This window comes from Mizuhopecten yessoensis, unplaced genomic scaffold, assembly GCF_002113885.1.
Source record: "Mizuhopecten yessoensis strain PY_sf001 unplaced genomic scaffold, ASM211388v2 scaffold11101, whole genome shotgun sequence".
Classification (NCBI taxonomy): Eukaryota; Metazoa; Mollusca; class Bivalvia; order Pectinida; family Pectinidae; genus Mizuhopecten; species Mizuhopecten yessoensis.
The window spans coordinates 982,863-996,533 of NW_018408880.1; the positions used below are offsets into that span (position 1 = coordinate 982,863).

Below are 13,671 nucleotides of genomic sequence, written 5' to 3' on the forward strand. Positions count from 1 at the left end.
CCTTGTTCATGTGTTGTGTATTTTATGTTTCACTAAGGGAGATCACTCTAATATAGCTCTATGATGTACACTCTATAATATGGATCCTTGTTCATGTGTTGTGTATTTTATGTTTCACTAAGGGAGATCACTCTAATATAGCTCTATGATGTACACTCTATAATATGGATCCTTGTTCATGTGTTGTGTATTTTATGTTTCACCAAGGGAGATCACTCTAATGCAGCTCTATTGTTTTAAATCCTTATAGTTTCTGGTTCATCAGATGGATTACTCTAGTGCAGCTCTTTCTTTCAATTCATGTAAAACTTTTCAAGTTTCACCAATAGAGATTACTCTAGTGCTTTCATTTTATGTATATATCTTTATCTGTTTCACAAGGTAGTTTACTTTCCAAAAGATCATTTAAAGGCAGGAAACAACGATTGATAAATGGAGCTTAAAAATGTTCAGAAAAAAATGGAAAATCATATCTACCCCTGTTTTAAGATGTTAAAGTATATAATTGACACTCTCTCTGGTGTCAAATATTTGCGTAAGTCTTACACAAGAGAAGTGTTCCATGAAAATCATACGTTTTGATGCATTTTACAGAATAATTGTTTGAAAATAGAAATATAAGTGAAAACAGAGAAACTTTAGGGGTTGATCTCAGGACGTTTACCTTACAAAACCTAGTATACACTTCACCTGAATGTCGCCATTCAGAAATTATAAACGCATCGTATCAAAATGACTGTTCAATTTATGAGCTGCAAAGCCTATGGAAAAACAATGAACATTGACAAGGGAAGTAACTCTAAACCAGAAAACCTCTGTTTGGTTCCATCGTTTTCTACAAGAAGGGAGAATACTCCAATTAAAAAAAAGGTGGAACTCTTCTTTGTGATATAACTGATGCAGTGGTAAACTTTACCTTAACTTCAATGACAAAAAAAAGCTTAGTCTGATCCTATTTTATTGAGAAGTATTTTGGTTTCAGGTCGGCCTCCCCGCCAAGTCAGGTGTGTCTGGGTGTGTCCTCATGGTCGTGCCGAATGTCATGGGGATTTGTATGTGGTCGCCTCCCCTTGATGTGTGGGGAAACAGCTGCAGGGGAACACAGTTTTGTGAGGTCAGTAGGTCAAACTCTAGTTATAGAGTACAAATTGTTATTGATTTGTTAAAGGGTGGTCAGGTGGTGCATTGTGTAGTGCATCCACCACAAAGAAGGCTGGAGTCCTAACCCCCTAATCAGATGTTGTAAGGTACTGGGTCACCTGCCCGATATGATGTAGGCTTTCTTCAGGCACCTTTAAGTCTGGTCACCACATGCTATCTACGTGCTTCTAGGCCAACAAGAGAAATAAACATAAACCGATAAAACTTGTTTCATTAATTGTTGTAATACAATGTGTGATAAGTTTTTATAAAGTTGCTAAGTCATTGAATTAATATGATAATGTGTTTTATTTCATATCTTAAAAACAGATACATCTTTAGAATAAATAATTGATGTAGTTGATGTAGGAGTATAATCTTTGAGAGCTCGCTCACAGCTTCTCTAGTTTCATTTGGAAACCCATACTTACATTTTATCAAAAGTCTTCTCTTTTACAGAACTTCATTGAAGCTTTTAGCTTCCACAACTTTGACATTGTAAGGCAGAAAAAGGCCACAAAAAATGACCCCCGCACCACAAAAACTCACTCCCAGGCATTTGAAATAGTGAAGCTCCTCTTTGGAGCCTACAACGGGGATGTCACAGCAATGAGGAGGTAAGGTCAAAGGTCAAAGTTACTCTAAAAGTTAAGAAGACTTGTTATGCGATGAAGTCTTGAAAATATGACAGGTATCCAGTTGTAGAAACATCCATAAATACTGAAAACGTACAAATTTAAGGGGTATTCTATATATAGAAATGTTCATGCCTTAAACAATGCGCTAATTTATGAATGCGCTTCTTGAAAAGTTTCTATATATCGTTTTCTGTCACACATATTGATAATGCACCAATTTATCAATGCACGAATCTGTTCAAATTATATTATACCCCAAAACTTAAAAATAAGGTCTTTTTTGCAGTAGCTGGTATAAGAAATTTTCTTCACCTTAATCCATGACTTCCAGTTATAAAGCTGTATTTACTTTTTTTCACATGTAACAGTTGGTGTTGTTAAAATCTGGGTATATTTAATGCTTGTTATATGTAAAAAATTGGACAGGCCATGGCAGATTAGGGGACTAATTAGGGGCTAGGATGAAACATTGGACAGGCAATGGCAGATTAGGGGACTGATCAAGGGCTGGTATGAAATATTGGACAGGCCGTGGCAGGTTAGGGGACTGATCAGGGGCTGGGATGAAACATTGGACAGGCCATGGTAATTTAGGGGACTGATCAGGGGCTGGGATGAAATATTGGACAGGCCGTGGCAGATTAGGGAACAGATCCGTCGGCCATCGTCTGGCATCAATATTTTACTTTAATTAACTTCTTCTTAATAACCAAAAGGCCTAGGTTGATGATATTATGCCAGTAGCATGCTGGGATGAAGGGCTACCAAGTTTGTTCAAATGAATGACCTTCACTTATATTCAAGGTCACAGGAGTCAATTGTCTAAAATATAGTTTAAACAACTTCTTCTGAATAACCAAAACGCCCAGGATGTTTAAATTTGGCCAGTATCATGCTTGGATAAAGGGCTACCAAGTTTGTTCAAACAAATGACCTTCACCTATTTTCAAGGTCACAGGGGTCAAATATGTTTAAAATCTTCAAACAACTTCTTCTGCATGCCCAAGAGGCATAGAATAATGATATTTGGCCAATAGCATGCTTAGATAAAGGGATACCAAGTTTGTTCAAACAGATGACCTTCGCCCATTTTCAAGGTCTAAGGAGTCAAATATGGTTAAATCCTTTACACAACTTCTTCTCAATAACAAAAAGGCCTAGGATGATGATATTTTCTCAGTAGCATGTTGGGATGAAGGGCTACCAAGTTTGTTCAAACAAATGACCTTCACCTATTTTCAAGGTCACAGGGGTCAAATATGTTTAAAACCTATAAACAACTTCTGCATGCCCAAGAGGCCTAGGATAATGATATTTGGCCAATAGCATGCTTAGTTAAAGGGATACCAAGTTTGCTCAAACATATGACCTTCGCCCATTTTCAAGGTCACAGGGGTCAAATATGGTTAAAACCTTTAAACAACTTCTTCTCAATAACCAAGAAGCATAGGATGTTGATATTTTCTCAGTAGCATGTTGGGATGAAGGGCTACCAAGTTTGTTCAAACAAATGACTTTCAAATATGTTCAAGGTCACAGGGGTCAAATATGCTTAAAATCTTTAAATGACCTCTTCTGAATAACTAAAATGCCATGGATGTTAATATTTGGTCAGTAGCAGACTAAGATGAAGGGTTACAAAGTTTTTTGAAATGAATGACCTTGACTTATATTTAAGGTCACAGGAGTCAAATTTGTTTAAAACTTTTAAACAACTTCTTCTGAATAACCAAAAGGTGCCCAATGTTGATATTTAGCAAGTAGCATGCTTGGATGAAGGACTATCAAGCTTTTTAATTTGCATTACCTTGACCCACTTTCAAGGTCACATTTGGTCAAATATGTGTAAACATTTAAATGATCTTATCTTAATAAACAAAGGGATAGGGTGGTGATATTTTGCAAATTGCATCCTGAGATGAAGGGCTATAAAATGTGTTAAACGTAATGACCATATTAGACTTTTAAGGTCACAGGGGTGAAAGGTTTTTTAAATCTTTTAACAGGTTCTTTTGAATGACTTATAGTCATAAATACTCGTATTTTGTCTGTAGCTTTATTTTAGATCATTTTTAAGGTTACAAGTGTGAGATTTAGACCAGGTGAGCGATGCAGGCCCATTGGGTCTCTTGTTTTATTTAGAAATTATTTCCAAATAAAAATGTTTGAAATAAAATCAAAGCGATCAGATCTGGAGATATGGTTTCCGCTAATGTAAAAATTCAAAATAAAATATCAAAAATTTCCATTTAAGAAATGTTTCAAAATAAAAAAAATCAGAATAAAATCAATATGATTTGACCTAGAGCTGTGTTTTCCGCATCTTTATCTTGTATGTGAACGATTCACAGGTAAATTGTTGATCTTTTCAACATACCATTACACAGGTAAAAAGATTACCTGTATATATCTGCATGTCTAATTTAACTGTCTCCTACCATCCACAGGTATGCTCTGTTAGGTGTAAACCTTAACCAGCAAGACTATGACGGAAGGACAGCACTTCATGTGGCAGCGGCAGAGGGTCATATCAATGTCGTCGGCTTCCTACTGGAGAAATGTGAACTGAATTCTTCAGTTAAGGATAGGTGAGTTCTTGTGTTCTGATTTCTTTGGCCAAAAAAAATATGTATTTCAGGAATCATGACTGAAAAAAAAGTTGGTTGAGATTCATTGGATTTTTTTTTGTGACGGGGGCCTTATTTAAGAAATTACAAAACTCACCAACCAGTTTTCGGTGTTTCAAATAATAAATATGGGATTTTGGTGTGTGTAGAAAGGAAGAATATTTCTTACGACACACTTTTGTGTCCAGTAAAAGCTATAACTACGTTATATACGAGAAGTGAGAAATTATCAATTTTAATTGTTATAATGTAAACCATTCAATTTTTGTGGTTACATAATTTCATGGAAGCCAACTTTCTTATGCCATCATGAATTTATTTTTTGGCAATAACAGGTATTTTTCACTTGCCGCCATGAAGTGGAAGCGAGACTTATAGGTGTTGCTTTTCCGGCAATGGTGGCATCAACATTAAATATTTCTGTTTAAGTTTGTTTCCCTGAAAGTATAAGTGCTAGACCAACCAAACTTAGACCATTCATGCATCTTAGGTAGAACATCTAAACCCTTGCATCAAATACTGGAGGCTACCTACCTTTCATGCTCCATTGACCTTGTCAGCATCTTCATCAGCATTAGTCATTAAGTTTTTGCATTTAAGTCAGTTTCCCTGATATGTGAGTTGATGGTCAAAGTGGGGCATAGGTGAGACATATCAATCTAAATGGCTTGTTGTTTAACTGTCAATGTATACATAATTGCCAGATATTTGGTCTGTCTGTCCATCTGCCGTCATCTGTCTGTGTGTCTTAAGTATAAAGCTTGTTTACAAGATAACTCATGCACCCACAAGAGATTAAGTTTATATTTACATCAAGTACAGTAACATCAAATATCAAATCTGATCAGATTTGGTAGTCATCAGTCAAGGTTAAAAGGTCTAAAATTAAACTTTGCCTCTTCTGTAGTAAAACAAAAATTGTGTGAGATATCTAGCAAATTTTTTCACTAGGTAAGTTTCTATTTACATCATTCTCTGCATATATGAAGTCCTACATCTGATATCACATCTGTCAAATTTTCAGTGTCAAAGCTTAAGGTCACACTTGATTTCATTCTTTAACTTATCCACCGCTGTAGATACATTTGAACTCTTCCAACTCAAAGGTTGGAATAGTTCATTATAAAAGTTAAGGGGTAGATGAGTTCAAGAGTTGTTGCTCTTACATGTTGTGTTTCACTTTTACAGATGGGGATTTACAGCTTTGGATGAGGCCAAGCGTTTCGGACACGAAGATGTGGCACAAATGTTACAGCTGTACCAAAAACGAAACGGTTGTACTTCAAAGAGTTGAGGGTATATTTTAGTAGATATTCAATCATCTTTGAATTACCATAAGATGTAGTTTGTATGTCTGGGAAAATATTTATTATCTAAGATATTCATGTACATTTGTGTGACCCTTATTGAACCGAAAATACAATGTGCACATCGTCCACACACGATTGCACACAACCCTGCGATTTAACAATCATTCTCCTGTCTGTGTGCTGGAGTCAGCACAAATGTGTGATTTAGTACGATTAGTTGATCGATATTACAGGAGGATAAAACCTGATAATGTTAAATCCGATCCGATGAACTTACAGAAATAGAGACATTGATTTCTCTTCTGCAATCCATCACAGGTGTGTCTTGTGTTTTTGCTGGGAAAGATCGGCTTGTCACCGCTTAAGTGTGACGTCATGAAAAGTGAATGACGATATTCATATGCCACATGTTTTGTTTACAATGATGCCAGATTACTGTTGGCAGAGTTGTGACTAAAACAATCTTCCAAAATAATCATCCCCTTCCTTGAGGGTGTAACAGTGTCTGAAATCTGCAGCCCTTGGGGTGTCGTCAGTCTAGTTGTCTAACCCTCATCAGACCGGGCTGGATAATGAAAAAATAATCACCTCTCAGGTTCTGGATTTCTTTGTCACCTGGGGCCTGTTCATTTATGCGAAACGACCTGTTTGTCCGTTTTTAACTGTAACAATTTTGGTTATAAATCCTGGCGGACCTGCATATGTATATGCAGGCCTTGCAAGGCTTTGTCAAGGCTTGTCTGAAGGCACGATAGGATCACTAGGTCCGACATTATTTAATTAACGAACAACTGTGGTCCGACCAGTTCAACCGTTTAAACGACAACGGCCCTGCTCTAGGTAGGAGAAATTAATTGTGAATAAAACATGTAACCATTATCTGTATGATATGTGTGGAAATAATTGTAAACCCAGCACGTCCAGCACGGATGTGGTTCAAACATTCCTGAGGGAAATCTTATCACTCTCTGAGAACCTTGTCCAGTGTTTTTGAGGAGTTTTTAGAATGATATCCCTACATTTCACATACCAATAAAATTATATAATAATAATCTTTATCTTCACTATACCTGATTGTTTGTCTTTGTGCTACTTACATTCACAATATATGTAATATATGGTAGTGGTAGAAAATTTAAGTACTGACAAGTTACAACCGGAAGCCTTTCACCACTGTAGACCATAATGGACTCATCCAAATCAGTGCATGGTAGAGTCTACTCAAGTTACATAGGGGTGAAAGGGTTAAAACACTCTGTGCATATTATTTTCACATGGTAACAATAACATTTAGCGAAGTCTTGCATCATTATGAGCAAAGGATACACTGACATATTTTAATGTAATTTTAATCCTACAATACTTCATTTCTAATTTCATTTGCTTAATAAATATACATACAAAAAAAAAAAATGGAAGTAAGTTTTTAATTGAAGTTTTGTTTTCGGTGAAGTTCTTAAATGTTTCACATATTTTGTTGGGTGAAGTATTTCCTACATTACAATTTTGACGTGATTTCAGAGTATAATGGACATTCAATAACAAAATCATATTTATCCTTGAGCACATGTAATACAGAACCGCATTTCTGGAGGTATGGGATTAGGCCTATACCATCTTCTCACCTCTACATTAAGTCTACGTGAAGATACCCGTAGCCAAGTTAAACATTTTTGATTTTTTTTTTAATATAAACCATACCAAGATACTGCTTGTTACCGAATTCATGTGAAAGGAAAGTTCATAACATTGGACTCTGGATAATTCGAAAAGTGCACTGTGCCAATCTCGTAAAGAAATACCTCGAACTCTTGTTTGAAACAATGCTAGAAAACTGTTAATACATGTATCACCAACTCCCTGTTCAAGCCATACATAAACAAAACCACGAGTACATTATAAATTTGTAACTTAATTAGCCTAACTTATCATATCTAGTCTTATAGGATGTTTTTGATAAGATAGACTACTGCACCATATCATCCCAAATGTCAATGTATTTGGTTTTGTGGTTTGAGAGTTGTTAACACAAGGTACATTTTAAGTGCTGTTTTACCTTAAGTTACAGATTCATTCTGTCTTGCATATTTTATTTTTGACTTGTGCTAGAGTTAAGGTTTTATGCTACATGTACAGTAGACATCATTATCCCCGTTATTTTGTGTTAAAGTTAAGGTCATATGCTACCTTACACATTATAGCTGTGATTTGTGTTAGAGTTAAGGTTATATGCAACCTTACACATTACAACCGTGATTTGTGTTAGAGTTAAGGTTATATACAACCTTACACATATATAGCTGTGATTTATGTTAAAGTTAAGGGTATAGGTATATTTGCTACCTTGCAAATTTTACTTGTTGTTTTTTTGCCCACTATCATCTGACCTGATGGTGGGCTATTCAAATCGCCCTTTGTCCGTCGTCCCCCCTTAAACAATTCTTGTTATTGTATTTCTTAGAAAGTACTTGAGGGATCTTTCTCAGGTTGGTTATGTAGGTTCTCCTTGGTCTGTTGTGCATGTTTACTTTTGATCTGATAAACAAAATGGCCAACAAGTGGCCATCTTTGATTTTGACAGTTAAGGTTTGCTAGTGCTATATTACTCAGGAAGTACTTGAGCCATCTTGAAGTTTGACATTAAAGATTTGTTATCACTATTTCTCAGGAAGTATTTGAGGTATCTTTCTCAAATTTGTTATGTAGATTCCACTAGGCCTGGGATCTCTTGTTTTTTGTTAGAGTTATCTTCCATGAAAGAAAGTTAAGTCAGAATTACTTGAGTGTTGTTAGTACGTATGTAGATCTGTGTATATATTATTATTTTTTTACCATATAACTCTTTAAAAATTGAGATTTTAGTCACTGTATTTGGTTGCTTACATCTTTGAACTAATTTCTTGAAAATGGAAAGAATATGACTACAGATAGTTAAATATCTAGAACAAGCTTTCACTATGACAAAATGATAATTGATATTTTAATCTCCAGTATACATGTTACATATGGAAAGTGTAAACAATGTATATGACAACATACCAGGCTTTCCATGCAGGACTTGATAGCAATTGTTTATGGTTATGGATTGGTATTTTATTTGAGATTTTTTCCTGTACAATCTTTTGCCTGTGTTAGTATATGATTTATGTTTTTTTCTATTTCATTACAAGTTTAAAAAGAAAACAATTGTAGTTTGTTAAACAATCATTTTTTTTTACTGATCCCTATTTTTTAAACCTGTTTTATTCTATGCACAATGTCACAGATTATAATAGTTTTTTAAATTTCATTAAGGTGGTCACACCACAAAAGCAATATATATGTGAACTTTTTAAATGTATGTATATATATACTACTTTATTTAGTAATGTATGTATGTTATACTTTCTTTATTGATATATGTATGTATGTCATGACAATGTATGATATTAAAAGATGTCAATGTTCAATGACTTTCATTTTAGCTCAGCAAATAGTACAAAATTCCTTTGATATTTTACGCTTGTACAACATCTGTTGTCTGTCAATCGTCGTCTTTTTCTTTAAGCAACCATCAGATTGCAAGGCTTATTGTAATTGGTTTACAATTATTCATATACACAGTATTCAGAAGAATATGATTAAGAAATAATATTTTTTTGATAGTTGACAAGGACACTTGGTCCTATTATCGTTTTCAAGGGTCTCTGTGCATATATATTCTTCTTCTTTTTTTGCCTTAGTTTTACCAACTTTTGGTGAATTTACGGTTTTGTTTAAACTTCAATATGCTGTTGCTGTTTCAATTGTGTCAATCAACAAGGATGTTTGAGGAATCGAACCGTCCATATAGCTGTAGTTGTTACAATTTGTAGCTCACCAGACACATTGTGTCCCAGAGCTCATGGTATTCTTTCCTCCATTACCCTTCGTTATTTATATGAATGCTTTTGAATAACTAAGAAGCCAAAGGTAATGATAGCTTCCAGTAGCATGCTGGACGAATGCCTTTCCAGTTTGTTCAAATTAAGACTTTAACCTACTTTAAAGTCAAATGTGTAAAATTCTTTTCAAACACATTCTTCTGAAAAATCCTCCATAGCATCCTCGATAACATCCTCGATACACTCACTTTTGCTCTCTACACCCTGGAATATGTCATAGCAAAATTGAAGGCACTCGGATAGCTAATTGATTGGTGTCGAATAAAACAATCCTGATCATTCACTAGGCTGATGCTTGTTCTTACAGAGGAGCGACGCCTACTTCTAAGCCATAAACTTGTACCTTACGCGACTGCGAGATTTGTTTATGTCAATCAAAGGACCAAACTAGTCTTCTTGTCTCGTCCACAAGGTGCTGCACACTGAGCCTTCAATTTTGCTATAACATATTCTAGGGGTACAGAGAGCGAAAGTGAACGTAACCCCTAGATATCAGGAGGTTGACTTACATCATGTAGGTAATGGTGTTTGTCCAGAAAAAATGCTTTTGCGAAGTTAGAGCTATTGATTTTTATTGTAGATGAATGACCTTTAAATTTACTCACTTACATCTCGGTGGTCAAATTTGTTAAAATATGTAAACGAAATCTGAATAACCAAAGGGTCAAGTTTGGTGATATCTGAACAATAGCCATCCTCGATATCCAGGGGTTACGCTCACGTTCGCTCTCTACACCACTGTACTATATCATAGCAAAATGGAATGCTCGGTATGCGCCACTTTGTTGATGAGACAAGAAGACTAGGTCGGGTCTTTGATGAACATCAAAAGAATCTCCTCGCGGTCCCGTAAAGGTAAAAAAATAACAGGCTTTGAAGTCGGGCGTCTCTCCTTTGTAATCTTCAAAAGACAGGTATCAGCCTAGCGATTGGCTAGTTTTTTTTTTTGCCTGAGACCAATCAGTGCCTTCAATTTTGCTATACAATATTCCAGGGGTGCAAATAGCGAAAGTGAGCGTTACTCCTGGATATCGAGGATGGACAATAGAATCCTGGGGTGAACGATTATCTAGTTTGTTCTAATGAACACATTTCTAAATTCCTTGGGTTAAACTGTGTTCAAGTTTTCAAAAGTCATCTGAATAACAAAGCGGGCTTGTGTGATGTTATTTTGTATCAAGCTATCTTCAAATAAGGTCTACCAAATGGGTTGACATGGAGTTACACGAATTCCTTCCTGCTCACAATAGTCAAACGTGTTAACATATTTCCACGCTGAAATGTTCCCCGTCGCGTGCTTGTTCAAGTATTGTAAAGGACTGTGTCACAAGTCATTCTAAACGTAACTGAGAGATAGTTTAGTAATATTTGTCCTGCAGCCTGATTAAGTTTTTCAAGGTCAGGAGTGAAAGAGGATAGTTCCTTCCAACGAAGTTCAATAGAGTGTCTATCAATGATATTAGACCTGTAGTATGACGTTGCTTGCTATCATGTTTGTTTACGTTAATTTGACCTTGATGTACTTCAAAGGTTTCATATGTGATACATGTTTGCCAACAGCATTTAATATTTGGTGAGTGGTACAGACCTATTGTGTCTCGCGTTTATTTACCTAAAGAGAGCCTATCTAGCTTGAAGTACCAGTTGCATGTGTTTACGTCAGTAATGTGTTCCTGTTTCACACGCATACATGTATAACCTGGACTTTGGACTCCACCATTGTCCCTGAATGAGATGCACAAATAATCCGTACTTACACTCCAGACTCAAGTTTATTTTTCTGTGTATTAAACAAGGAATCACTACATTGATACATTATATTTCTTTCTGTATCAAACACGGTGCATCACTTAGTGGATTCCATGATATGTTTCTCTGTTTCATACACCAGGAATAACAATTTGGACTCTAAGTACATTTTTCTCTGAATCTCATACTTACTTTGACTTCAGCATATTTCCCCGTTTCACTTAATTGGACTCACTAACATGCTTGGTTGAAGAACGAGGTGTCCAAATCGTTGTTTTTATTTAATTACCGTTTTTGTAATTTTTGTCACTTATTATTGAATTGTAAGCCTTTGTTAAAATCATAATAATTGTTTTGTAAGTTGTTTGATTCAACGCAATATTCACTCCTACATTTAACAATGTATGCCTTGTTATGTACCGTTTTAACACTTTTCTTTGCCATTTTATTAAGGGTAAATACAATTTGTAGGATTATGAATGTCAAATTGAGGAGATGTTTGTCGTATTATAAAGGTATCTATATATTACTGTTTCACGCATTTCAGAAAATACATTCTTGTCTCTATTACCCACCGAATAGATATGTTTGCTGCAGAGTTTGTTACGGTAAAGAATCTCATTTGAAATGCTGTTTTGTTTTTTGTTGTAATAAATATCATGATATATATCAATCTTGTAATTTTTTTTAATTTTTTTTATTTATTTTTTTCTTATGTTGTACATACTCTTTTTTTATCTATTATAATATGGATTCAAATACATCAAACAGTCACGAAAATTTGTGTAAAAAATCGTAAATTAACTTAGAACCCAATGAGGAAGATTTTGTTACGGTAAAAAAACTCATTTTTGAAATGTTTTGTGTTTTGCTGTACTTATCTCATGATATATATTAATCTGGGTTTTTTTTGTTACATACGTATCATATAAGGTCGTTTTTTGTATCTATTATCATTTCGATTCCATTCCATCTGCTAGAGATATGCGGAAATCCAAACTATAAAATAAACCTTCCTAACCACTCGCCAAAGAAACCGTAATTCTGAACCGGATACTGTAGTGCGACGTGGTTCAGTATTCTTTGCAAAAAGGATGATAAAATGATGATACATGTATATCGAAGATATGTATAAAAAGTACAATATGACTATTCATAAACAAAGTTCAGATAACCACCCTGTATCATGAAGCGTTCTATTTACAATTTATGAACTCATTACTATTATTAAACAATTTTACATTTTTATGACGGCAGTAACTGCACTGACATGTCGTAACGCCATTCCCAATCTCAATGTTAATTTACTTTTCGGATATTAATTTTCCCGATTTCGTACTTTTTGTCAAAAATTACGAAATGTTACCCATAGCTAAAGAACTATATAGCGTTTTTAGGTCACCTGAGCTTTAGCATTCAATATGGCCGCCACGGCCGCCATTTTGAAAACCTATTTCAAGCTTAAAGCCAAGTTCTGCTGGACCGATTGAACTTAAATTTTGTAGGAATGATCGACTCATGGTCCTGACAAAGTGTTGTTATTTTTTGCGTCGTTCAGAAATCCAATATGGCCGCCACGGCCGCCATTTTGAAAACCTATTTCAAACTTAAAGTAAAGTTCTACTTGGCCGATTGAACTGAAACTTTGTAGGAATGATCGAATCATGGTCCTGACAAAGTTTTGTTATTTTTCGGGTCAATCAGAAATACAATTTGGCTGCCATAGCCGCTATTTTGCTACTAAGTTCTAATGGGCCGATCTCACTTAAAATTGGTCTAGGAATGATCAGCTCATAGTCCTGACAAAATTAAGTTAACATTATACTATTTTTTACTCAAATTGGTACATATTTCAACAACAAAAATAAATACTGTAGACTCAGGTGACCGTTAAGGCCCATGGGCCTCTTGTTATTATTGATATTAATTGATATAAATATCTGTGTCATAGAACCATGACGTGATAATTGGCAAAAAAACCATTTTCCACTGTCTATCGGAATGATAAAGTATAACTGAGTTCTGAGATGAAAAGTAAGTTCACAATAACAGAGGCTCGGAAAATAGAATAAATATTGGACAATTCTCTAAAAGGATGTCAAGTTTTCTTGTAAACTATTAACGTAACACACAAACTTATACTTTGTACTTAAACTGCCAAAAAGGAAATAAACTGCACCATACAGCCGTTTCGTCCTACAGTGGCGGATCCTGAGACCTTACTGGTGGGGGTTCCAAATTTCCAGGGGGGGTTCCAAGTGGCGGAAATTGAGGAAACTGTTGA

At 35.2% G+C, this 13,671-nt stretch overlaps 1 protein-coding gene across 2 annotated transcripts in view; it reads left to right on the forward strand.

Moving 5' to 3' along the window:
- LOC110465755 (glutaminase kidney isoform, mitochondrial-like) overlaps positions 1–7,114 on the forward strand; it is a 44,428-nt gene extending 37,314 nt beyond the window's left edge. For both annotated transcript variants that reach the window (XM_021521818.1, XM_021521819.1), the window contains 4 exons: positions 983–1,114; positions 1,600–1,757; positions 4,226–4,366; positions 5,594–7,114. In XM_021521818.1, the coding sequence (XP_021377493.1) occupies positions 983–1,114; positions 1,600–1,757; positions 4,226–4,366; positions 5,594–5,699 (537 nt within the window). In that variant the 3' untranslated portion in view covers positions 5,700–7,114. The remainder of the gene's footprint in view (positions 1–982; positions 1,115–1,599; positions 1,758–4,225; positions 4,367–5,593) is intronic.
- The last annotated feature ends 6,557 nt before the right edge of the window (positions 7,115–13,671 follow it).